The sequence below is a fragment of the Scatophagus argus genome, chromosome 5, assembly GCF_020382885.2.
Source record: "Scatophagus argus isolate fScaArg1 chromosome 5, fScaArg1.pri, whole genome shotgun sequence".
NCBI lineage: Eukaryota > Metazoa > Chordata > Actinopteri > Scatophagidae > Scatophagus > Scatophagus argus.
In genome coordinates this window covers 5751903-5778557 of record NC_058497.1, presented here as the reverse complement: position 1 = coordinate 5778557, position 26655 = coordinate 5751903, and the positions used below count along the sequence as shown (strand labels likewise).

The 26655-nt window shown below is 41.3% G+C and overlaps 4 protein-coding genes across 7 annotated transcripts; 3 read left to right on the top strand and 1 right to left on the bottom strand.

Annotated features, from left to right (window-relative positions):
* Window positions 1-436: 436 nt before the first annotated feature.
* cab39 (calcium binding protein 39) lies at window positions 437-11155 on the bottom strand. 3 transcript variants are annotated; one of them, XM_046388488.1, is made up of 9 exons: window positions 10905-11155; window positions 7584-7739; window positions 7248-7412; window positions 6154-6272; window positions 4857-5025; window positions 4059-4118; window positions 3332-3397; window positions 2663-2806; window positions 437-2572 (listed from the first exon to the last, which is right to left on the bottom strand). In XM_046388488.1, exons 2-9 carry the CDS (start codon window positions 7695-7697, stop codon window positions 2384-2386), a joined length of 1026 nt encoding a protein of 341 aa, XP_046244444.1. In that variant the 5' UTR covers window positions 7698-7739; window positions 10905-11155; the 3' UTR covers window positions 437-2383. The 3 variants fall into 3 exon arrangements, with proteins under 3 accessions (XP_046244444.1, XP_046244446.1, XP_046244445.1); XM_046388490.1 differs by lacking the exon at window positions 10905-11155 and adding an exon at window positions 9831-9965; XM_046388489.1 differs by lacking the exon at window positions 10905-11155 and adding an exon at window positions 9242-9612.
* Window positions 9901-15454, top strand: LOC124058886 (macrophage mannose receptor 1-like). Of its 2 annotated transcripts, none has more exons than XM_046388486.1 (6): window positions 9901-10016; window positions 12622-12680; window positions 13121-13519; window positions 13904-14236; window positions 14316-14410; window positions 14675-15454. In XM_046388486.1, exons 1-6 carry the CDS (start codon window positions 9985-9987, stop codon window positions 14783-14785), a joined length of 1029 nt encoding a protein of 342 aa, XP_046244442.1. In that variant the 5' UTR covers window positions 9901-9984; the 3' UTR covers window positions 14786-15454. The 2 variants fall into 2 exon arrangements, with proteins under 2 accessions (XP_046244442.1, XP_046244441.1); XM_046388485.1 differs by lacking the exon at window positions 9901-10016 and adding an exon at window positions 11705-12458.
* A 1254-nt stretch (window positions 15455-16708) lies between these two features.
* Window positions 16709-18595, top strand: her8.2 (hairy-related 8.2). Its single transcript, XM_046388484.1, has 4 exons — window positions 16709-17023; window positions 17168-17263; window positions 17358-17436; window positions 17891-18595. Exons 1-4 carry the CDS (start codon window positions 16961-16963, stop codon window positions 18259-18261), a joined length of 609 nt encoding a protein of 202 aa, XP_046244440.1. The 5' UTR covers window positions 16709-16960; the 3' UTR covers window positions 18262-18595.
* Window positions 18596-21457: 2862 nt separating this feature from the next.
* her13 (hairy-related 13) lies at window positions 21458-24466 on the top strand. Its single transcript, XM_046388483.1, has 4 exons — window positions 21458-21883; window positions 22052-22138; window positions 22220-22301; window positions 23053-24466. Exons 1-4 carry the CDS (start codon window positions 21797-21799, stop codon window positions 23517-23519), a joined length of 723 nt encoding a protein of 240 aa, XP_046244439.1. The 5' UTR covers window positions 21458-21796; the 3' UTR covers window positions 23520-24466.
* The last annotated feature ends 2189 nt before the right edge of the window (window positions 24467-26655 follow it).

Here is a 26655-nt window from a genome sequence, read left to right as displayed (position 1 = left end):
GATGGTTAATAATAATCATAATTGTAATTTTAAAACAAACAAACAAAAAAAAAAATAACAGAACATTTCCAATAAGAAATAGCCTCATTAGTATTTTATATATAAATGATCATTTAACAAGGCTTTATAGATTAGTCAAACATAAAGCAAAATTGTAAAAGAAGATCTAGTTGGCTGATACATCTTCTTTTGAAAGCGGGCAATTTGCATAATGATTGACTTTGTTCTTGAAAAGAAAGTACACTCTGCTGTTTTCTTATATAACTTTTAGTGCAAATGCTTTAGGTGAAATATTGTATATTTATGAAAGCATAACAAGTCTCGATACATTAGCATTGGGGAAAAGGTTCCAGGCTGATGTCCATACTAAAAACGTGAATACACACTTGATAGATGAGCTGTTAAAAAAGACCACAGCTTTATTTTATTCCAAATGTTGGCTTTTTTTTCTCTTTTATTTCAATTGTAGGGCCCAGGCCTTTGACACCTCTGACAGCACCCACGCTCTCTATGCTGAAACTGGAGTCAAAGTCAGCATACAGAAATACAGCCAAAAGTTCAATTTGACATTTCATTGTTGTTAAACAGTTGGGGAAAAGAAACAATTCCAGTACAACATCTTTAGTACAGCATCATGCACAGCCAGTGGAGGAACATGCATGTTCAATGCGAATGGAGGAACGGTGAGTAGTGCTGCTGTCTGCACTGAGATGGTTTCTGATTTGCCTCTTATTTCAATGGATTTGTATCTCATTAGCAGGACCATGTCGTTCACTGTAAATTAACAAATCTGTGGTTACACCAGTTTTGCTCAGCACCATGAGGACAAACTAACATGGCCAAAGTACTCTGCCACCCACAATGCTTTACACTCATAATTGTACTGGAATTATAAACTCTTAGAAAGGAAAGGCTCAAACATGAGGGAAAGGGGGAAATGTAAGAATGGTGGGCTGAGTTGCCAATGTCCTGGTGGAAAAAAAAAACGTTAAAGAAATTGAGGAGGAGGGGAAAAACACCCGCAATCCTCGACTTCAGTTAGGTGATGTTGATCACTCAGCACCTCAAAAAGTGCACAAACACACAGGCTTATTGTTTCAGTTAATGCTCTCTAAATCCCCGTCCTCCCTCCCCTCCTGCACTGCTCACACCCCTGCACGCTTTCAGCAGTCTGAGAGATACTCAAAATGTAGATGGAGAATAAAAAGAGGATTAACAGATCCAGAGCTAATACCATGACATTCCTCTGCTGTACAAATTGTTAATATCCTATAGGTTAGCTAAACGTGAGCTGGCCCTTTAAGTTATGTACAAAACCCCCCACCAGCAACCATTTCAGCAGTAAAATTAAATGCAAAAACAATGTCACTCGACTTGTCTCTCTTATGGTTTAGAAAGTAATTGGATTACAATTAACCAGAAACGTGATGTTTAAGGTAATATATATATAATATATATTCATGTCAAGGTTTAACAAAAATCTACAAAGCAAAGAAAAAAAAAAAGGCATATGTACATGTTCACCCTGTCCCAAAAAAACCATAAAGAGACCCAACTCTTGGGCTTCACCAAATTCATACCTTACATCCACTCCCTCCTTTCCTCATGTGCTTCAAGTGCTGTGTCATAACAAAGCACAGGGGAGGTAAATGGTTCTGTGTGATGGCATCTGAGAACACGTCCCCACAAATCACTAAAATGAACCACTGTTGCTTTACTGGATGAAGGCATAGACACGAACTGTAGCGGTTGCTGTGATGAACGTGCATTTCCGAGTCTGTGGCACTGAACAAGGGAGCCAGACTGGGCAGGCCATCACAGGGCCAACGCTGGGTGCAGCCATGGATCTGTCACATTTCAAGGCATGCAACAAACACACCAATGTTCAAGTCGCTCGTACCTTTTCCGTCACAAGTTTTTAGCTGATATTCTTGCAGTATGTGTGTATGCATGTTTTTATGTAATACATATATGTGTACAAACATGTGTCTACCTTTTGTTCCTTGTTGTATGTGTGTGGCGTCTATCAGGATGTCTGCCTTACTTTGAATGCTGTCATTATGTTTCATGGACTGTTGTGTCATTATAATATACCTTACATGTCTTAATGTGCAAGAAAGCAGCAGCATCTATTATTTTCTTGTATTTCTGTTGAAGGTAAAAGACTGAAAAAAGAAAAAAAGAATCAAATGTTCACTGAGGAGTAGAGGAGCTGTGGCTTCCTGATGAGTTGATATGGTTATGTTGGTTTTCATTTGTTTCCTCAAATTTTTGTTCAGAAACCAGAACAGCAGCTGCTGATGGGTCCATTAAGCAGACATTGTCTGGATGGTGTCCAGACATGGTCCTGGTGGCTCCTCCTCCCCACCTCTGCACTTCTTCCTCAGGCCTCCTGCGGGGCAGGCCTCTTGAGGTCCCTGATCTGTTTGACCAGGTAAGTCTTTTCATCATTGAACTGTTCATCCTCCGTTCTGTCATTCTGGAATTTGCTGAGAAACTCGATGAGTTTGGTCTGGTTCTTCAGCAGGATGTCCAGGATGGGCTGCGTCTTGTTGGGGTTGGCCACAAACACCTGATGATGAAGGAACATGACAAGAATATTTTACAGATTATACAGATCTTGTGCACTGTGTTAAATGTTGACACATCTTTGAATGTTTACCTTAAAAACATGGAAAGCCTCAAACTGGATGTTGCGGCTCTTATCCCGTAGCAGGTTCATCATTAGTTTGAGATTCTCTGGCTTGCTGATGTATTTCGTCATTATGGTGAAATTGTGCCGGTCAAGAAGCAACTCTCCCAGCAACTAGATCATTTCAGAATGAGGAACAGAAAGAAAAATATTAATTTGAATAATTTCTTTTAAAATTTGCATACAGTTGCAGATTCATCACATTGAAAGACTGACTGCTTAAGGCAGTCAGTTAGTTAGTTTGAAAGATCTGTATTACAATTAAAAATTAAAAATACAGGCCTATTTTACTCTTATATGTACAAACATTACAGTGTTAGAAATAAATAAGCAAGATAGCTTAAAGATTGTGACTTCAGAGCAACAAAATGCAGAATAACATTAAGGTGTAAGTAGGTAATAACAGGAAAGGAGTCAAACACAAGAAGTCATGAAAACCTTATAACCAAAAGGGACTTCAACAGATATAAACATATACACAGCGCTTCAACCACTAGATGGCAGTAAGGACAAGGGAATGGAGATGGAATGGTTTATAGAAACCCAACACTGTGTCAAGACCCCATCTTTAAATAGCCTTCTGAAAAGAGTTGCGCCACTACATGAGACCTGTTTACTGGCAAGACCCTGGGCTCTCACCTTGAGGGACTGCCTTTTAGTCACGTAGTTTTCTGAGTGGAGTAACTTCTCGTATTCACTAAAGAACTAGAGAGAAGAAATAGCAGTTAGACAGAGAAAACAAAACATAGACATACCGTATGTATATGGGTGGGGGTAAAGTGTCATCTAAGTGGGGTTTCTCAACTGTATCTGTGTGTTGTATCAAAACACAATGACAAGAAAATGAGAGCTTTTCCCTTGCAGACTGACAGCTACTTTGTGTTCACAGTCTGTAAATGATGCCCCAATTAGCGGGTCTGATGCTGTTGGGAAAGGTACCGCCAGCATGCCAAACACCCAGACTGCTAGTTTTAGTTTACATGTAAACTGGTGAAAAGAGAATGGTTTCAGTTCATCTAAATTTGTCAGAAATATTAATTTCAAAGTGTTGATTTCCATTAAAAGGCCTAAAAGCTTCAAATGGCTGCTAAACCTATCAGGTAATAAATGAATCTTTGCTCCATTCATTTGCTACAAACTAATGACTATTTTAACAAAACAAATATAATAATAACTTCTGATTATACATAAATTATCTATTCCTTTAGCTGCCATTAATTCTTCATACTATGAAAACATAAAACATACTTCCCTCCCTTTATGATGTCATGGCTACACTTAATGTCCATAAAAACATGTAGCCTTATTTCACTTGGGAGAATCCAGTCTACATTGAATACTGATTCTCACATTGGTGTGGACTTACTCTGTCATAATGTTGCTCCAGAAACTCAGCACTCAGTAGCTTGTGTCTTGTGAGGAGGTCCTGGAAATAAACAATGCAAATTATGAGAAATTCACATGTAATGGTTATGTCCAATCTGTCTCTTTTTTGGACAATGTCACATTACATACATACATATATATATATATATATATATATATATATATATATATCCTTTTCAAAGACACTGGTTCATCATCAATCCTTTTCTGGGCTGAATAAAAAAAAACACTGTTTTGAAATAAAAGAAACCTCAGCAGCACTAAAATCTGACCACTAGTATTCATTCAGCAGTGATGTTCAAGAACCTGAACAATAAACTAACTAGTAAGGGTTTAAAAGATAGTTTGACTTCATTCAACGACAGGTTATATTTCTAATCTTATATTTAAGCTGAAACTAATCTAACTGGAACATTAAGGACATTTTGAAAGGGTTTCCACAACAACACCACCTGAACTTTGTATTAGGCAAATTATAGGCAGAATCATGACTTCTCAAGGGGTAGGTTTGATCTGCTTAATTAACTAAAATGCTTCAAATTATATGCCGTAAACAAACCACTACTGACAAAGTAGCACAAGGGAGGAAGTGAGGATGCCGAAGAGAGATGTCATAAAAGTGTAAATAGAGTCTATGCTACTCACTAACAGTATGTCAATGAGCTATTTTTGCAATGATGAAGTTGAATTCTTTTGCAAACGAGTCACAGATGTTTTAGAGCACCACTCAATGAAAATGTGCTCAGCTCCAAACGGCTGAACAAAAGAGCTGACTCACTTTGAAAGTGGCAAATGCATCTGAGGCAATGTCGAATGTGGACATCTCCACATATCTGAAGAAGTCATAAAACTGCTCGGACCACAGCGTGATTTTGGCCAGCGGTTCATGTCTGATGCACTCCCGCAACATGATGCCGCAGTTAAGGGCAATCTCTGGAGACTCATACCTGAAGGAAACAGCGACACAGGAAAGGACTTATCACCATGCTGAAGCAAAGTATAGACACACGCACACACACTTCATTAACCAAGGGATGAAAAACTAAAACAAATATCCTATCATGACATAGAACCAGTTGTGCTAAATAGGTTATTAATAAAGCCAATCGATTAATTAACTGAGTCAATACAATATTTCTGTCGAATCATGCTTTCACACACCATCTGCATAGTTCAATGAAGGATGAGAATCTGTTTAAAAAGAATGACGTTTTTTCTCCCTCACTGCATATCGATCACACATCATCTCCAGAAAAAAAAAAATCCTGTGGCAGGAGTATAACATTTTCTATCATCTACAGAACATCTTTCATAGTTAGAATACATCTACACACAGGCTGCATACAATGCTTTTCCTCTTAGAATACTGCTTTATTACAAACTTTTAAATGGAATCCATCAGGTGTTAATGCACAAACACAAAGAACAATAGACACTAATGTGTAACACTGAATCGTATGGCGCGTTTCCTTAAAGTGGCTGCTTGTCTGGAGCACTGAGCTGAACAACAGGTGAATGTTAAGGGGAATAAACAGAAGAGACAACAGCACAATTGTTTGTTGCAGATGTCACATGTTAACAACATCAGACAATGCAGTGCTTTCTTTTAAATTTATCAAAGGTTTTAAACACTGAGCTAAAAATTCAAATAGAAATTGCCTTTTGTGCATTCCTGGGTATGGTACAAGTCAAACTATTTTCATCTTCAGTTGTTTTCATGCCATTTACCCTGGCTTCACAGAGAAAAAAAAGTACTAGTGAAGCACGAGTCTCCGATGAACCTAAAGTCAGACAGCCACAGCTTCACCACAGTTCAACACTGTTTTACTGCCATAAACATTTGAACCTCATTTCATTTTTCTATATTAAGCAGCAGTCAGACCATTTGAAAACAGGTGCTTGTACTTCCTTTTATATGAGGAAGTTACTTAAGAAGTTTCTGTGTCTTTTCAACAATGTGTTAACATGCTATTTCAATAATATTCATAAGTTAAAAAAATCTCAATGAACAATGGGAACATGGTTACTTTCTCATGTTTGTTTGTGTGTGTGTGTGTGTGTGTGTGCGTCCTTACCCTTTAAGCAACATGAAGAGGATATTCTGCTGGGTGCAGAGGTACTCCACCGTGGGCGTCCGAGTGCCAATCTGACGCCTAAGGATGTTGTTGAAGATCTGAGCCACATCTTTCTTACCCTGGTGGTAACAGATAAGGCATAGATAAGGGTTAGTTAGTACATGCAATACACAAGAATGTTTTACAAGACACTTCTCAACTGACAATGCAACCAGGAGCTAGATTCGACACACACGCACACACACGTCTAAACTTAAGGTCTGCTTGTTGTTTTTTTTTTTTAAAAAAAGAGCCACATATGTCAAAAGTAGTTGATAGATGTCTCTGAAAAGGGTGAGTCGGGGAAGCCTGCTGCAACATTTACCACACAGCAACAGTCTGACATATTGCAGGAAGACATCAGTTAGTCCACATATTAACATAAACGGGATTGTCAGAAATACACTACATAAACAAAAGTACATAAAACCCATGCTTTTCAGGGGTTGGACTGGGCTCCTTACTTCCAGTGAAGGGAAATCTTAATGCTTCAGCATATCAAGACATTTTGGACAATGCTATGCTTCCAACTTTTTGGGCTCAAAGTACAAAGCAAAGTCCATAAAGACATGGTTGGATGAGTTTGGTGTGAAAGAACTTGACTGGCCCACACAGAGTCCTGACCTCAACCCCATCCAACACCTTTGGGATGAACTGGAACAGAGATTGTGAGTCAGGCCTTTTAGTGCAACATCAGTGTTTGAGCTCACAAACGCTCTACTGCATGAATGAGTAAAAATTCCCACAGAAACACTCCAAAATCTGGTGCAAAGCCTTCCCAGAAGAGTGGAAGCTGTTATAGCTGCAAAGCCGTCTGAATCCAATGTCACTGACGTCCCTGTTGGTGTAATGGTCAGGTGCTCATGTACTTTTGTCTATATAGTATATCTGACTGTTCTGACTACCTGAATGTACATATTCAAGACATATGGATCCCCTTTTCCTGTTGATGACACACATTCTTCTTGTGTGTACATACCTCAGATGAACTTGCTGTTTGATGTTTTTCACTTAATTTTCTCTTCCTTCAATTACATTAATTTAATAAGTCTCACCTCAAAGTCAATGAGCTGCAGGTCTGCTATGAGGGTGCTGAGCAAGCCACTGTTGTAGAGCTCCTGGGCAAGCTGGGCCACTGCTTCCGTTTGGGGCTCTTTCTCATTAGTTCCATACAGGATCTCCTTCATGGCCACCAGGCTTTTTGAGACCTCCTCTGTGGCCTGAATCATATGTAGTAGACACATACATTTACAAACAATCATGCAGACATCACACAATTTCAAATTTGGAAAAAATCAAAGTACTTTTATTGTTTCCACTGACATTTCAGAAGTGACAAAGTCCCACAAGTGAAAATGAAGAACAAGTGAATCTGAGCACGGTTCACCTACCTTCTCTGCCTTTTTGTCAGAAATGTCATGCTTCTCAAGCACTGTCATGCTGTCCTTAAGGTTCTTGACGATGTCCGCCGGCGACTTGTGGGACTTGCCAAAGGGGAAAGGCATGGCGGAGAGTTACCACGAGCAACCAGGGAGCGGACTGTCCACCTAAGGAATGAAATATAAAACTGAGCCTGTAAAGAGTCTTTCCAGATAATATGTATGTAATACACTGCACAAGCCAGAGTAGTCATACATAAGAAAGCAATGTAACAGGTAAAGAAGAATCTGATAACAAATATACCACCAGTGACCTGCAAATGATTCAGAAGTCACACTCATGCAAGCATAACACTGATTATGGTATCAGTTTGGACGAGGCCTACCAGATCTAAAGAATGAAAAGGAGATACAAGAAGACACATATACCACGATCATGTCAAACTCTCAAGTAAACACTTTACTTCAACAGTTTACTTTATGTATGACTGGGTGTTAAATTGGGTGTCATTTCTTTTTACATAATTGGTTGTTCATTCAAGCAGAATTATCTATTATAGGTTTTTGTTAAAGTAATGGGAGAATATTTACTAACCAGGCTGCTGTGTCTGTGTTAAAATCATTCCATCTGAACTGTCTGAACTTAACACTGATCATAAGAAAATAATAAAAACAACATCAGACCAAGAAATTGAAGCAGAAGTGGAAGTGGAAGAGGGAAGAGCTTAAAAAGTACCGTTAGTGGGCCAAGTCTAATTTTCACAACTTAAGTCAATCTTTCAGAACAAGAGGAATTGCTGTTTCAGTGTGGTCATCTGGGCCAAAGCTGATGTGAAGACAGGCATACACCCAATATCCTAATGAAATGTGTCATTGTTTCGTGCTGTAAAACATTCTACAGAAGCAGCTGGTCCTGGTAGCAAACTGTGAGTTAAGCCCAAGTGAAAAACCCATTACTGGTGTGTAATACTAATAAAGTTCTTGGCCAGTCAAATGGATGAATATACTGTACTTTTCAGAACTTCTGAACATCAAATCTAGATGTGAACTTTAATGCTTCACTGACCAGTTGCACAATTTTGTGAATCTTCTCAGTAAATGATTAACCACACAATGTTTACTATGACATAGGCTTACCTACACCATGACCCACTCCCAGAACAGTGACTACCAAGCCCACAATAACACGTTACTAAATATACTGTGGTTTCTCAGCTAAGTTATTTATGTCAATAAACACACACTCCCTATATAAGAACATTTAGCTCAGGATTAAACAGAATTATGCTCCAAAGCCCATAGCAAAGACATGGGTAAACAGACTGACAGATGTGACAACCATATCTCACTGCTGCTCTTCTTTAACTGGGTTACTTAACAAGGACCCTTATCTGCACAATTCCCTGACCCACCCAACCACCTTAAAAACACTACAGGGCAGAAGCCAAAGTTTTCTCAACAGCTGAGAAGCTGGCTAGCAACACAACAGCCAAAATGTTCTTCTTTGCTCACAGACTCATGCCAAATGACTTCACTACATATCCCAAGAGCCCAAGACAAAAATACCAGTCTGATGGTCTAAAATTACATTTATTATTATTATAGTATGATCCTAAGGTTGATGACAAAACGTCAACAGTAGTCACTTAGAGGTTAAGTATGACACCAACCTTTTGTGCAGCTGGGATCCTTTAAAGTATGACCACAAACCCTCGAGCTGTCACTCTTTCCCTTATGTCTTGGCAGGGAGTCCACATTTAGTAAGTAACACTGGGGCCAGGAATATAAACCAAGCAGCGCCTAAGTGGGAGGTGCAGTCTACGATTCATATATGATGTGTCATGTGTGACTGAGCTGTAACATAAAACTTGTCCCCGGGTTCACTGGTGACCCAAGAACTTAAGTTGTGCTTGCTAACATCTTTATTAATCTAGACACACGTAAACTTCGCCAGGTGGCCAAATCCGTCTTTCGCACAGGCTAATACTCGTTAATGTAGCCAGCAGGCAGCAGAACCGCTTCAGTTAAGTGACGCAAATAGGAAGGAAACGCACATATGGCACGTTCAAAATCAGCTGATCACTGCTAACCCACGATGACTCTGTCTACTGACTAATCAGGTGTCGTCGTGTGCTGGAGTAATGTTAGGCCAATAAATGTCAAAGGTGCGGTAGGCCTGACTTTTCCACTAACAGACCTAACATGGCCTAAAGACGGACACAAGGTCCAAACCCTACCGAATCTCTCAAATGAAATTACCGTCATGTTAGCCAGAGCCGACGTTACATATCCACGATTACATCAGTCTCTGAAGAAGTAGATATAGCTACCCCCGCAGGCAACAAACAAAAGAGTGACTGAACACGGCTCGAACATCAGCGTCACCTCCACCCGTCGGTCCAGAGAGCAGCGGATGTTCTGCTATCATCTGACAGTTACAAGCAAGTGAGCAGCTAGCTAATGCCAGTCCTGTGTCACAGCTAAATGACCTACATGTGCCGTGAACTATTATAAAGCTTTTTTGCTACACTTATCATCTCAAGTAAAAACCAGCATAACTCAAGTTGCAAATCCGTGGCCCAATAAGCCAACCGACATGAAACTGACAGTGAGCACCGCCCCTCTGTTATCCATGCCCGGTTTGTGATGGTGTGAAACCTGCCAACTTTGCACAATGCTAACAAAATGGATACTTGTTCACTGAGCACAGCAATTCTGTGTCCAGCAAATGCAAGACAATTTAAACGTAGACTCATAGTGAGAAATTGAGATTCGGCTACCTTTACTCTTTATTTTGACTGCTAAATTTGTAGATGTTTGTAAGCTAACGTGGCCTGCCACATTTCAATCACAGTCCACAAAACAGTGCTACTGCTAGCTTGTGAAAGCGTGTGTGTGTGTTGTTGACACACTGGATGCCTCGGTAGGCATCATGCTTACAAACCTTTCCTAGCTGGTTGAACTTCATTTGAAATAGCTAAAGGTGTGGGTAGTAGCTACATTCATGATAACCATTTTCAAGTAATGTTGGTAACGTCAGCTAGCAAGCTAGCTAACTTAGCCCAACGTTAGCCAGGCCCGGCAGTGGGTCCTCGCGTTAGTATTATCAAGCCCATGTCAGACTTTAGCAGATAATGAGCAGCAGACTAGGTTCAGCCAAGACGATTCTATATGCTGAGGGTAGCTGTCCAGCTAGTACAAAACAGCAAATTTAGATAATTTAGTTAGCTTAACCAGCTACTTCTAAAGCAACCGTTGTTAGCTAAAGTAGCTCTACACCACAATGCTTGCAAAAACTGATTGACAACATTATAATTATACCCAATATAATACCTTGTAAACGACGTTTTCACTAGTTTCCTCCGATTTGCCAAGACAGCAAAAGGCAACTCAGGTTGCTCCTCGGAACAAAAACTGCTTTGTTTTCCTTGTTCGTCGCCTCCCCTTGTTCGTAACTTACTATAGTTAATTGTGCGGCCCCTGTTTCCTACTTTTTCTCTGAGCCCGACTGGTTAAGCTAGCAGCCGAGCGGTTGTCACTGCAGCAGCATCTACCGCCTCCTCTGGCTCCCTCATGTCATAGCAATAGTGCTGGTTACACTCCGCGTGGATAGAAAGTGACCGTAGGAGGGCGCGCTCACCCCGTGGACGGTTTGTTGCTACTATAGTTATTTTCTGATAATATATAATATAGCCAAAATGACTTTGCGTAGGAGATACATCACTCCAACAGCATCATACTCAGATAGAGGCATGTTTACGCTGGTGGAACGTAGGCCTAACCAACTGCATTTAGGCCTAAATCTAGTTTTTCAGTTATGCTACTTTAAACTTTTACTCCCCTACAACTCAGAGAGAAGTTCTGCAGGCCTACTTTTACTCCACAACAGTCTACTTACTAATTACTACAGATCATTTTTTTATACCAAACACATGACTTGTGTTTTTTGAAACCTGGCAGGCTCAAACAAATGAGGTATTTGCATGGCTGACCTGCCAAACACTGTACGCAGTACAGTGGAAATGAACTGAACAGTTATTCTTTTCTCTTCTTTTTTTTCTTTCTCAGTTAAAATAATCTAACGTGTATGTTAAAATTTTGTATGCTGTATTTACCATCTGGTTAGACATAAATCGCTATTAAACCATAAGAGCTTTAGTTGATATCTCAAAAATCGTGGGGTCCTGATGTCATCTGATTAGGAAAAGTCCTAAATGATGTTTGATTATACTTAACTATCAATTGTAATTTGCAGCAGTGTTAATAATTTATGTTTAAACTATAATCTCAGGAAATCTGTAATATGTTTAAATGCTTCATTTTAATGCAAATAATTGATTGAAACATAAATTACCCTAAAGACAAATCATTAGGTCAAAGCTGGCTGCCTGAAGCTACAGGCAAAGGCTGAGGCTGCAACTTACAGACGGACACTGACTACAGGTGGAAGCTGAGGACTGTAGCTGTCTCGTGCTGTGGGAGAAGGTGGAGCAGGTGGACATCTTTTATCTTTTAGTCTGTTCGTGAACAGTTCCTCATATCTGTGGTCAGCATGGTTGGTTTCCATACTGTTACCTGTACCGTATCACAGTGCATCCTCACAAACACATTTAGCACTTCATTTTAATATTCAAATAGATTTTAATAATCAGACAGCTAAGTCGGCAGTATTGTTTCAGGGATGGTGGGTTGGAACTTGACCTGTCCACACCCTGATCTAACCTCTCTAGAGGCTTTAAAAAAGAATGTGGTCTTCTGAAGAAACCCAACTTGAGATCTGCACTCATGTCACTTACATTATATTACACATCACTTCAACCCTTTTGGTAATTCACACTGCATGACTGAAGTGGGAGAAAGATTAATTCTACTCTTTATACTATCAAGGTAAGTCATTTCTTTCAAATGACATGTCAGCCATGTGCAAATGCGTTGATGCATTTCACTCCAAATTGGCTTGTTTTTTCTTTTGTTTAATCACAAGACTAAAGTCAAACTAAACTAGTCTTATGGTTGCTTAAGTCTAACCAGTTGTGATCTGATCTTGCAGGCATGCTGAAACATTACACACCATGGACACAATCACATCTGTTTTCATGGTCTTATCAGGCAGGTGTAATTATGTTTTTCATTGTTTTGTTTTTAAAATTCTAACCACAGGTTTAATTCAGATTTCCCTTTTTATTTGTTTTGGTCTTTTATTTTCATCTTATTTTCTTTGTCAGTGACAAAGTTGAATTTGTATGGGGAGGATCATAGTACAACTAAGGTAGTTAATGCATTCATTATGTGCAAGAAATCCAACATCTTTATTAGTAGTACGCCCATATTCATCTCCTTCACAAAAAGCAGTCTGATGCACATCTCCTCTATGCTGTAGCTTTAACATATACCGTAAGAACATTCCATACTCGTTTATCAACTTAGACAAATATATTCACGTGTATTCTTTTGAAAAGATCCTTTGTTTAACAAATGAGCACACTAAATGCAAGCATTTCATGAAAGAGAGTGGTATTATGTCATTTTTGTGTTTATCATGATTACAGGACTCTACATCCTCCCCTCATACTTTCTACAAGTTTACCAAGTTGTTAAAGATGCAAAGACCTGGACAGAAGCCCAGCGTTACTGCAGGGAGAAGTACAAAGACCTGGCTGCCATAAACAGCGATGAAGACATGATCAGGCTCATTCACATGTTACAGTCGGGTGATGAAGTCTGGATAGGGCTGTATGGTGACATTAACAACTGGAAATGGTCTCTGGAAAGGGAAGGATTTTATAAAACTGGAGAGGCTGAGTTCAGGATGTGGAACAGTGGCGAGCCCAATGTCTACAGTGAGCCCATTCATTTCCCAGGACCCGCTGTCTGTGGTGACGTGGATCATTTAGGACAATGGTCAGATTTTTGGTGCAGTGGACAACGCCCGTTTGTCTGCTACAACGGTAAGAGAAGAACAATAACAAGAACAATATGTGTGTCACAAAAGAGTGTAAGATTTCTCTCTCTCTCTCTCTCTCTCTCTCTCTCTCTCTCTCTCTCTCTCTCTCTCTCTCTCTCTCTCTCTCTGTGTATGTATATATGCCAAAATAATACACACATCAGGAAAAAAGGGTAATGCCATCTGTTGGGAAAACATTGTACAACAGTACACAGTGTTACTGTAATTTGATCAAACTTCGACAGGGGTATCTATATGTATAGAAGTACTTATGCAAACTAAATATTTATGCATGTTTTTCTTTTCCTTATGTCTGTATACATTATTTTGATCATTGTTTAAGTATAATTTTTGATGAGCTGTCTATATCATGTGTTTTATTTTAAAGAATCTTCAGGGACTAGATACATCTATGTGAATACATCCATGAACTGGTTCAGTGCTCAGAGCTACTGCCGGGAGCACTACACAGACCTTGCCAGTGTGAGGAACAGGAATGAGAGCCTGGAGATCGGGCTGCTCGTGGAGGTGGCGAAATATGCATGGATTGGCCTGTACAGAGAGCCATGGAAGTGGTCAGATGGTCAGCCGACGAATATGACTTCATTCAGCAACTGGAAGGACAATCAGGCTCATGATATCTTACACTCTTGTGTGACTTCAACTGGCACTAAATGGAATTCACGACTTTGTTCAACAAGATATGCTTTTGTCTGCAGTGGTGAGCTCTGATCTACAACTGTTATGTTTAAATTCTATGTTTTGCAATTCACTGAATTAACATATCATCATTATAAAAGCATCAACAGTTAGGCAGCAGGTGGTGAAGGTGGTGCTGAAAAAATCTGACTCCTCTGTGGACCTGAAAGAGATGGAGGATGCCATCTTGCAGCAGGTAATGGCATTTGAGTATGAAAATTGGGCTGTTTTCATTTTGTTCTTTTAGTTTCTATGTATTTAATTTTTAAGACACTGGCAGTGTAGCTGGCAATGTTTGTCAGTCCATCACCAGAGTGAAATGTCTCAACAACTAATGAAAGGATTGACACGAAATTTGTAACAAACTCATGTCTCTGTCAGGATAAGCACGGCCTCACTGAGAGGCTAATGCAGCTGCTAAATCTGTATCCAAACATTAACAATAAATGTTTCTGTTCAGTTCAGCCAGGGACTGAATAACCATGGCCTGGATGGAAGCGTCCGACTGAAATGGATAAAGCAGCCTGATGGGGAGATCTTCCACTTAAAAGAAACAGAAGAGGAGAATTAAAAAGGAATAAGACAAGGAAAAGGCGCACTGGAGAAAAGAAAAGCTGCATCATCAAATGATTATTTTATTTTTCATCCATACATCAGCTTTGGTTATGATTTTGTTGTTAGTTCACAAGAAATGATGATAACCTAGTTAAGAAAAATGTCACAGGGATCCCAAACCCTGTCAGCAGAGCTGGACTTTTTTCTTGTTGTAACTTTGGTCTCGTATTGAAGTGTGTTGAATTTCGATTTGTACGTGGTTGATTATAAAAGCAGTGGTAGTTGATTAACTGTGAATTCATTATAATATCTTCAAGTTGAACATTTTTAAATAATTTTAGGTATAAAAATTTCACAGCCTTTTACATGATTGATTAATATAAGATAATAAGGATGTCTTTTATTCACAGCACGCATAACCCCCCCCCACACACACACACGCTCACACACATTCACACACACACTTGTCTTTTCTTCTTTACATTGTCTGTTGAAATTCATTGCATTTTTGTCTGTTTTATTACGCTCTATGTCAGAATGTTTTTGTTTGTTTGTTTACTTGTTTGAGGAATTTTTTTTCACAACTTTTTTCCCCCTTATAGTAATGCTGTATCTTCAGGTTCTGTGCAGTTGCAATGCATTCTACATGTATGTACATAGTATGCTTATTTGTATGTCAGTTATTTTAGGTGTAAGATGTATTACATTTTATGATATTAATAAAATAGAAAACATCACCCTGCAGTATATTCTTTGGTAAAATGGGGATTGCAAATTGTAAGGACTATAATCAACACCTAGAGAAAAAATTAGGCCGGAAATCAAGCTTTTCTTGGTTTGGTGGCACATCACACAGTCAGACTGTTCTGTTAATGTGTCTCTTTTGTTTCAAGGCAAAGTCCTTTGCAGTATAAATTCTACTAAAACTTACTAAATCCAATATTAAAGCAACTCAACTTTTATCATTAACTCCATGTAAATAAATCATGTTCAAGTCAGGTCAAAAAATTATTATTAATATTATATTAAATGATAGATAGAAAGATAGGGACTACTGAAATATGAAAGACAAATGACACTCCCTTCTAAAAGATCTGGTATCTAAATCGGTCTAGGTTAACTAATTTGACTTTATGCTATTTTTGCTATACCCCATATGTTTGATATTTTTCCACCTGACTATGGTACTACCCATCCTCTGGTCACCTGCCAAAGCCTCCTGCTCCTGACAGTCCGCCCTCTCTGAAGGTTATTACTCCTCATGCTGATTAGGTTGAATGAATGGGGGCCTTTGTTCGGATCCCGTTCCCACGACCCGGCATTCGCCTGGCAGTCGCGTGGCTCTAAAACAGGGGCCTTCGCTTTAAGGGACCCAACACTGGAGTCGGGGTGAGGGGGGGCCAACCTGACATCTGCTCGCTAACAGCTAACAGCAGATGTCGGACATTTGAAAACATGGAGAGTGATCAAAGCAGGCTAAATACCACAAGAGTGTTGCTCTTGAAACACAACTTCTCCTATGAGCTATTTTTCAAAAAAGAAGAGCTACGTGTGTGTGTGTGTGTGTGTGTGTGTGTGTGTGTGTTTATCACTATCGGTCTTCTGCTTGAGTACTAATATCACGATTTTAATGGTCTGCTTAGGAATCAGGATTAAAAGAATATCACAGTGCAGTATGGAAGCAGAGCGCATGTTCACAGGTGATTTGTCAGCCTGTTGTCTTGCTGCGAGCTCTCAGGAATAGGTTTGGGCCTTTTTGCAGGTAGTGTAATGTTGCTCTTGAAAAGAATGGGCGCGGGGCTCCCTGGAGTAACGCACGGTAACTGCACACTGTTGTTCATCCCTGGGAGAAGAGGAAACTGCGCTTTTTTGTTGGGTGGAGAGTGGAGAGTGGAGTGGGGTGGGGAGTGAAGCGTAGTGCATGGTTTCAGGCTGGACATCTGTCGCTTGTGAGTGTTTTTTTTCTTTTTTTTTCTAGGCCGGGTCTCTCGGTTATTGAATGGAGCCAGTGACCTGTCAGTCTTGACTGATGGGACCCCGTGTGTGGGAAAATCCCACAGCCAAAGAGTTGGAGCATTCACATGCTAATTGGGCTTGATAAATAAGAGGGCCGCGCCGCGCCGAGGGCCCTAGAGGCGCGCTGAGATTCAGAGTAGAGGAGACACAAGCGCACAGACACCGGGCAAGTAAAATGACTGCTTCATCTATGGCGCACAACGTGGGGAAACACCACAGTGCAAAGGAGGAGAGAAAGGTATTTTACACTTGGATATACTAGATCGATTTGTCCTATAGGAGATACAGTGTGGGCCGTCCTCTGCGCTCCAGCATGGTGCCTGACTGTGACTACCTGTGGCCGACGTTATTTATATATATATATATATTTTTACCCTTACAGCTGAGAAAGCCGCTTATTGAGAGGAAGCGACGAGAGCGGATAAACAATTGCTTGGATCAGCTGAAAGAAACTGTGATCGGCGCGTTCAGGCTTGATGTGAGTATTTCCTAACGCGTCTCATCTGCGCCTCAAGTAAACAAATTAAGGAGGCTGAATCGAGTTAACTTCAAGGCTGCTCATCTCTCAACAGCAATCCAAACTGGAAAAAGCCGACATTCTAGAGATGACAGTGAAACATCTGCAGAACATCCAGAGTAATAAACTCAATGGTAAGGAGCAGGGCCCTGCACCTGTCTTTGTGAAGCCCCTGGTATGCGGGGTCTGTGCATTGCTTTTATTAATTTGAATTATAGTTTACATAACCCTTTAATACTGACTGTTATCTCGAACAGAGACTAAATGTTATTCCTTGAATCACCAATTTAGCAATACAGACTAAAACGTGCTGTGAAACAGTATGAGCTCCGTTGACATAGTTGATATTAGACCTCAGAGTACCATCAGCACATGTTAGATATTGCATACCTCGGATACTGTATTCAGCTGAAAAGTCCTAACCTGGTCTACTGTTTTCAAACTCAATTTATGTTGCTCGGTTGTGAAGGATTTACTGAGCTTCATGGTGAGATAAAGCACCAGTTGAAGCTGATTTACTGGCTGCATGCCGTGCTGTCACCACCAGGGGTTGCTATAACTTCATCCCTCCTCTCTTTTCACCAGCAGACCCCACATTAGGCCTGGAAGCCCAGCAGAAATACAGCACAGGGTACATCCAATGCATGCACGAGGTCCACAACATGCTCCTCACCTGCGACTGGATGGACAAAAGTCTGGGCTCCCGCCTGCTCAACCACCTCCTCAAGTCGCTGCCCAGGACCACCGACGAGCACCCCCTTCCCCCCACACCAAGACACGATGTTCCTCCTCTGGCCAGCCAGGGTACAGGGCTCCCTGGAACCCCCCACAGAGGAGACCCCCTCGCTGGGAGGCAGCCGCAGAGAGAAGGGCCCACCTGCCATGTGGCTGGGCACAGAGAGAGGCCAGCGCTGCACAGCTCCCACCTGGGGATGCTGGAGATGTGGAGGCCCTGGTGAACAGGTGGATTGATGATTTTGGTTGTCCAATTTGTTAGACCATCCTCTGTTATGTATCTTATAGATATGCTGCTCAGAAGACAAACGTGGGGCAGTTTTGTTCCAGTGATTATTATTGTAGGTGTGCTATAATGATTCTATACAGACCTTTCCTCAGTACTTCCCTTCAGAAGTCGACTTCTTGTAGCCTGCATTATAGAAGGCTCTTATTAATCTTTCATGTATTTATTGTATTAACAGCTTTATTTATTTGATATTATAAGGCATGTCTTTGCTTTGTAGATTATTTGCTTGGCATTGCATAGATTTTTATGTTTTCCTCCTTTGCTGTAATTAACCGAAATATTAATGATAATAAAGCTTATTGTACGATCTTGAGATTTTAATTAACTTTCTGAACAATCTTGTTTTGCATTTGCTCTCGCCTTGTGTTTTGACATTTCATTGGCCATACATATAACAGCTTCCCTTGGTCTCACAGGGTGACCCAAACACTTACTTATTGCTAATATAACCATACAAATACAGAAATGTAAAAAATGAGCCCTGTTTATGTGTTTATTAACAGTCAGCCTGGATTTTACGGAAAATTCTTCAGCTCAGTGAATCTTTTAAATCACTTCCAGGTGTTTCCTGCATAAATAAACCCAGATAATCAAAACATCAGCCCAGAAATAAATGTCAGACCAATGACTGTATATCAATGTGTATGACAGATAAGTTAGCAGCCAGCCAGTGGAGAAATCAAAGCAGGTACTGGCTTGACCAAACTCAGCTAAAAGGAAAAGGAATGTCACAGCAGACATTTTGATCTCTCATAAAATAACAAGCACAGGCTTTACCGCATAACATTAACTCTGTCCTAATCAAGGGTCCCATGGAATCAGAGACAGTGAGCCTCCACCGAAATGACCCTGAAACCAAAGCAGCTCAGAGGAATTCAGGCATCATTCATTTTATCACCGGTGTGTTTCATATTGTGATGTCTATAAATAATGTTGCTGTTTAATGTCTGTTTGACACTCTATCTACAGCAACTTTATATGTTTATGAAATGTCAGGGGTTTACGAGTATTTTTCTGCCCCCTAGTGACTGGAATGGGAGCTTTAATTCACTTCAGCTTCAATTCACCCAAATCACAAAGCAACATATTTTCTGTTTACCTGTGGTGCTATCTTCACCTTGAGTTTCATGTGATGAGCTCTTTAAATGCCCAGTCATTACAATGAAGGTGAATGGAGTTTCATCTGAAGTGCTCAAAGCCATTTTCACACATGATACAACAGGAAAAGCATGAGTTGCTGGAGGCACATGCTGCCTTTGGCAAATTAAACAGTCTATTGTATTTGGAGTGGTGACAGAAATGCCATACTGGTATCTTGAAATCTGTATGGTTATGCTTGCAAAGTAAGTAGGAAAATTTGGTATTTGGTGGAACTGACCCTTTAATCCCATGGCCTGAGAACACATCCCACACACTTACATGCAAGTATTACTTATTAAAAAATTAATGATAAATCATAATAGGCCATATTAGTTTTGTGATTGAGAGGAAAACAGACTCATTTCAAGGTTGACCTTAATGAATATTCAGTAAATGGCTTCTGTGGACTAGACCATGCACTTTCTATATGATAGTAACATTTTCATCTAAATTAAACAAGTTCACTAATCAAATAAGCAAATAATAAGAGAGATTTGTGAGAACTTTTAAGCATCGCAGTTATGTCCATCTGTGCGCACAAAACGTCAGAGTGCAGCCTCGCTCAGAGCGAGTGTTCTGGTAAATTTACGTACTAAAAACGATGCAATTTATCATTGAGTTTTGAAAAGCTGAAACGTGCATATGGTCTATTCTCCCGCTATTATAGCCGTTATGATTGGCCGCCACATGGAGCCAGGCGGCGGGTCTGAAGAGAGAGAAGAGGGAGAAAGACAGGGGACGCCTGGTCCCTCGGCGGAGTTCACCAACAAAAGCGAGGCGAGACAGCTGCTCTCTCCACACTCCACACCATTAAAGATCTGGAACAGGGATCTGGGGGTGGCGAGGTGCCAAAACCCCTCCCTTTGAAAGGTCTAAAACTCTTCCATCATTTGGGGCACTAAAGTTTAGCGGTGCTTTCTGCGGAAATGCTGCCAAATTGTGGAAATACCGTGCGTTAAAGAGCACCAGAAAACACATCACTGAATTTACCTGGCGGGTGGCACACAGGCCTGCGTGGTCCTGCTCCGAGCACACAGAACTGCTCTGTTGTGCGGGTAATTTGCATGATAATGCAGGTACAAAACGTGTATAATAACGAGGGCAGAGGTTTGAGCGCTCTTATTACACATGAACAAATAAACAGCACAGACCAGCATATCAATACGAAGAAAGCCCAATACTGATACAACAAGCACCGGCATCATTTAATTCTCAGCAGTCCAAATGTTGTTTAATGGATGATCATTTGTATGTTTAAACAATAAAGAGACAGCACGAATGGTGTATCTCATCTGCGAAATCAAAGAGATATTTTAGCCTCGCTTAGAGCAGAGCAGACGACGTGAGAACGCGGTTGCACACACATCAGAAGTCACCAAACAACGGGGAGAACAAACGAGGCGCAGGCCAACACCTGTCGCTTTCTTTGGAGAAGGGCCCTTAATTCCCCCGGCTGATTCAGTTTGGGCCGAGGGGCCGCCAGCAGCAGCTGCCAACTGAAGGCATCGCGTTACATCCGCCAAACAGCCGGGTAAATCTGCTGAGGCTCGGACACAAAAGGCAACAGAACGAAGAAAGGGTAGGGCAGAAAAGTCCTAATGTTGAGATGCTCTGACGCGGTCAAATGGTCAGAAAACTGCTCAACCAGGATAAACACAAAGCACGATTTTGAATAATGTCACCAAAGCATTTGTTGTGTAATGAATCACACCACACTTTTTTAACATTTGAAACATTATTACGGATTAATAAATCTCTACTTTTAATTTAAATTTAAATACAATTATTAGAAAATTTTGTAGAGTTTTTTTCTTTTTTTAAAAAAAAAATACCCAAGTGCTGGTATCACTCAAACAGCCTGTTCTGCCTGTGCATGATAATGAATTGTGTTCAGCTGAATGGAAATACACACAGTACGACACTTGGGAGGGGGGGGGACAGGGCGGTCGGCCCCCCTAACCCAGCAAACTGTCTGATTAAAGCCCATCCAGCTCTTCAGGGAGCAGACCGGGGCTGGCCGGAGACAAAGGGAGTGGACGCTCATTGGCTCCGACCGTGTGCGCACTGTTGTCCCCCAGCGAGAGCAGCTCAGCCTCTATTCACATGTTAATGAGCTCCTATAAATACTAACAACAGCCACTCAGCGCCAGCAGCAAGTCTCGCTAGGATTGCACAATAAACACAGGTCGCCTCGTCTCGCATGCCAGTTTATCGATTCCCCCCCCCCCCCCTTTTTGAAACCGGTTCCGTTTGCCAGCTGCCCCCTCGCTGACGACTCGGGAGGAGAAGGCAGCAGTGGGAGAAGCCTCAGCAGCGGCGATCCGACCAACATGGCTCCCTCGGCTCGGCCCAGCAGCACCGGACTTGATATGGAAGGAGATGAGTCCGACTGCGGAAGTCAGAGAGCGGACAGAAAGGTACGGCTGGACTGCTGAGGGAATAACAGGCTCTCTCTACACAGCTGGCAGTGACGCGCTAGTCAGGCCGGCGACAGTCTGCGATTTCAAATAGCACAAGTAAGAATGAGTTCTGTTCACAGCTTTACGTCGCTGTCACTGAATGATCTTTTTTCTGTGTTCCTGCAGACCAGGAAACCTTTGGTGGAGAAGAAGAGGCGAGCGCGCATCAATGAGAGTTTGCAAGAGCTGCGGACTTTGCTGGCAGATACGGACGTGAGTAGGACGCGCACACACTGCACCGGAGCTCACCTGTCCGCTCTGGTTCTGATGGAGCTTTGCTGGTTGCTTTCACAGTTTCATGCCAAAATGGAGAACGCAGAGGTGCTGGAGATGACGGTGAAGAAGGTGGAAGACATCCTGAAGAATCGAAGCCAAGGTTGGTTTAACTCCTACTCCGCTACTACTGAGGACCTCTGAGCAGTTCAGGGGTATTGCTCTTGTGTTAGAGCATGTTTTGAGCATGATCACAGAATACAACGCTCTTGTCAGATTTTGTTTGCTAAATATACTGATGTTCTGGAGAAAATGTCATTATCAGGATGTATGAGCTGCCACACAAGTGTTCATTTCACTCAAGCCAACAAATTTACGAATACTGAAAACTTATCTGTTCTTTTTTCAACTATGCATCACTATGCATCACCATATTATATAATTCTGAATCCCTGCTCATGTAAATTCTTATGTAATTTAAAATATTTTTAATAGAAGAGGAACGCAGAGAAAAAAGAATTTTCTGCTACACAGAAATCTAATCTATTGAGCTTTTGAGTCTATTCATTTTTCTTCTTCAAGGAAATTATTTGAATAAAACACAATAAAAAAATCATTGGGTGAAACGGTCACAATTGTTAGACATATGGAGCAGATGAAGAGGGGTCTCAAATAGATGTTTCTTTGAATTAGGGGATTATAAGGCAACAAAGGGTGGCAAAATTTAGAGACTAAAACAGTGATTTTGTGGTATTTTATCAGAAGGTTTAATCTGATTACTCATAGTGGACAATCTCTCACACAAAGTCATGAGCAATGCAAACCACCCAAGCGATAATGACTTGGCTGGGATCATGAGCTGTCCAACTACAATAAGCTACTCTCATTTCATAGTCCTCCGTCTCCTCCCACAGAAACAGATGCACTCAACAGAGAGGCCAGTGAGAGGTTTGCAGCCGGCTACATCCAATGCATGCACGAGGTCCACATGTTTGTGTCCAGCTGTCCCGGGATAGATGCAACGGTGGCAGCGGAGCTCCTCAACCATCTGCTGGAGTGTATGCCCCTGAACGAGGACCACCTCCAGGATGTGCTGATGGATCTAATCACTGACACTTCTGGGAGTAACAGCAGCACTTGGCATGGAGGTGATGAGGCGCTCTGCACGACTCTGGCTTCACCTGGGGGAAGGAGTCTGTCCAGCGGTGTGTCCTCGGCCCTGTCCCCGGCCCCCTCCACCACGTCCAGCGAGGACCTGTGCTCCGACCTGGACGAGACCGACAGCGAGCACAACCACAGCTCAATGGAGAGCTTGGAGAACAGGGAGGCTATGAGCATGCCTACGATAACCTACCCACGGTCGATGTGGAGACCCTGGTAGGGCACTGCGGTTTGGATGGGATGGATTTCTGATATGAGGGTTGTGACCCTGGGCCTCTTACTAGAAAGGAAAATTCCACCCTTTGACACATGAACTCTTTGAAACTAAACATTTTCGGTGGTGTACCTTGCATCTCTGGACCCATTTACCCCTGCTGAAATCTGGCCACATGCATGGATTTCCCCCCCCCTGGATTTCCCACATTGATGTTCAATAATGAAACTGTTACAGAAGACACAGAGAGACCAGTCTGACCAAAATGCAGTCATACCACACATCACTGTGCATTTTGTGGAGGGACCATGATTGCACCTTTACTCTTCAGCCACCAGGGATTGCAGCAAGTTTGCAGCTTTTCCTAGGCATTCTGGGAAATGTAGGACATCACTCACTGAAGTAGAGTTAGTGCAAAGTGGAAAAGAGGAACATCATTTCATCAGAAAAAAAAGAATACTCCTTAAGTGCTTTGGATTTCACTGAAAAATGTCTAACTGGCTGTTAAAGCGTGGAGTTTTCCTTTATCTCATTTGAGGGGTCCTTCCTATCAAGGGCCCATGCAGCTTGGGGCCTCCTCAAAGTACCCCAGCCCCCTTTCCTTTTCAGTCGTGACTCCCCTGTCTTTGAGTGCTCTGTTGTGACTTTTCTTTACACCTGGAGCAAGACCACTCCTTCCCTCTGAACACTAACTTACACCCCAACGAAGGACGGACGAGGAGCAGTGCACACTGTTTTGTCAGTAACTGTGTATATAGGATTTTTATGTGGAGAAAAGCTCTTTTAGAAACTGAGATGTTTGGCAATGCCTCTGATTAATATAAATATTTCTGTTGTATTTCATAAAACCTGTAGCTTATTGGAAAATTAGCCTCCTTCAGAATGACCACTTTATGTAATGATGTTTAGAAATGCCAGTAAAATGCCTGAATTTGTTAAATAAAATAATGTAACTGAAACCTGTTATGTGTATGGCTATTTGTGATATAAAAATATTGGCAGGGAATGTTATTTATTGCTGAAAATTACATTTACTGCTGTTTTATCTGTAAGGACATCAGGCTAAAAGCATCAGCAGCTAACGTGACTCACAGTAACAGAAACAGACAAACAATGAATGCACACGGAAAGAGTTTGTGTTTCGTGTATTTTTCACACTCCCTTATCCCCGGTAGCTAAAAGTCCATTTCCATTAGCAAGGACGTTCAAATATATCATCACTATACAAACTAAGACAGTATTTCCTCAAGATACGCTCTCGCATTTCTGTTTATGCGAGCCAGCTGCCGTCCTTTCTCACCACGAGGACGCGCGGTGCGCGCATGCAAGAGTCGCACCTCTCCAAGTGTCTTCACTCTCACCTCACGTGCCATGAGCTTATTGACAAAGGACTGTGAGATCCTGTTGGACTGTCTGGACCAGCCATCAACCTCCAGCGACGTGGAGCAACACGCCGCCTTCACTTCCTGAGCTCAAAGTGGACAAAAAGCACGTTTCTCTTGTTGGTGGTTCATGTTATTCATGCTTTGCGTGTTGTCAGATACTGGAGTCTTGAAGGACTAATGAACAAGGTCGGGTGGAGACGGAGGTGGGGAGGGTTGGGGGCGTAGCTGGGTGTGAACGTCGGAGGAAACACATTGAAATGGGAGCGGAGGAGACACGGTGATCAAAGCCGCGACCATTTGACAGAAGAGCGTCAAATGGTCTCACATAAAGAGGATACAAGCAGGCTCAGATTCTTCAAAGGGACCAACCGACTGATTTTTGACTGACACCGGATCATCCAGACACCTGAATACGTGGGACTAGCAGGGACAGAGCCTGGAGGAGGTGGAGAATTAAGAGCAGTCTAGGCCTAAAGACCAGAGGGAAAGTCTCTTTCAGTGACATAATAATATGTGTGGCTCAGTGTAGAACACTGCAACTGCAAGTCCTCTATACAAAATAGAGAATAAAACTAAGTGGTTGAAATATGATCCAAGGTAAAATGTCTCCTTACAAAGTTAATAACACCAGATGCGTTTTTCAAACACATGCAATCCAAATGATGCTCTCTTGACTGACTAATATAGAAAACCTTAATAAAGCAACCATTGTTTGATTGCTTACAGCATTTTAATGTTGTAGTTGATGGAGGTGGAGCTAACTTGAACTACTTTGTACTAAGCCAGTTTCATAAGCTGATTTTTATGCAAGAAATGCTTGGATATTTTGGGAAATATGTTTATTGGCTTTCATGTTGAGAGCTAGATGAGAACACTGATAGGCATATTCAAATTACATATCAGGCTATAGCCAACAGCTCATTAGCTCATTAGCTTAGTTTAGCACAAATAGTGGGAACAGGAGGTCTGTATATTTCAACTGTTCCTGTACTAACCTTGGATGTTTCCCCAAAGAAGTGAGAAGTTCTTACTGGTTTTCCTCATCAGGTGTCACCAAAGTTCGTCAGCAGTTCTTACATAAACATCCACAGGACAGCTTTCTTTTACTGGAACAATTACTTCTTCTGTCATTCTTTTTTTGTAGGTGTCAGCAACACCATGTTTCAAGCAGGGTAAATTAAAGTACTGTCCATGAACATGCTTGGTAACCAAACACACCAACCTTTTTAATTTTCCCACTGTGTAGTTTTAAACTTTAAAGTATGTGTGTTTGGGTATATGATGGAAGCAGGTTGGTGAATGGGTGTGGATGTTGATTTTAAGGACCCTCAGCAAAAATAAATTACACAAATGTTCTATTCTGTTTGGTCAAACTCACACCTCTCTGAAACCTTGAATAAACCTGTAATCCTGAAAAAACTAGTGCCAAAATAGACCAATCATAACAATATCACAATCTCATCTTTACATTCTTTTTCTTTTTCTTTCACGTTTTTACTTCTGCCATGTCATGCTTATTGCTTTAAAGGTTTTTAATGATTTTGTTGCCTATGTAAGTTCCCTCTGTGTATGAAACGTGCTATATCGATAAAGTAGCCTTGCTACACTGCTGGACACTGATAGTATTGTGTGAAACAGGCAACCATCTTCATGATATTATATGAAACTGTGTGTTTTTAGCAGGATACATGTACAAACCAGAGATTGTGACTGTGGGAATATTTCCCACTGTCAACCCCCCACACGTCATCACAATC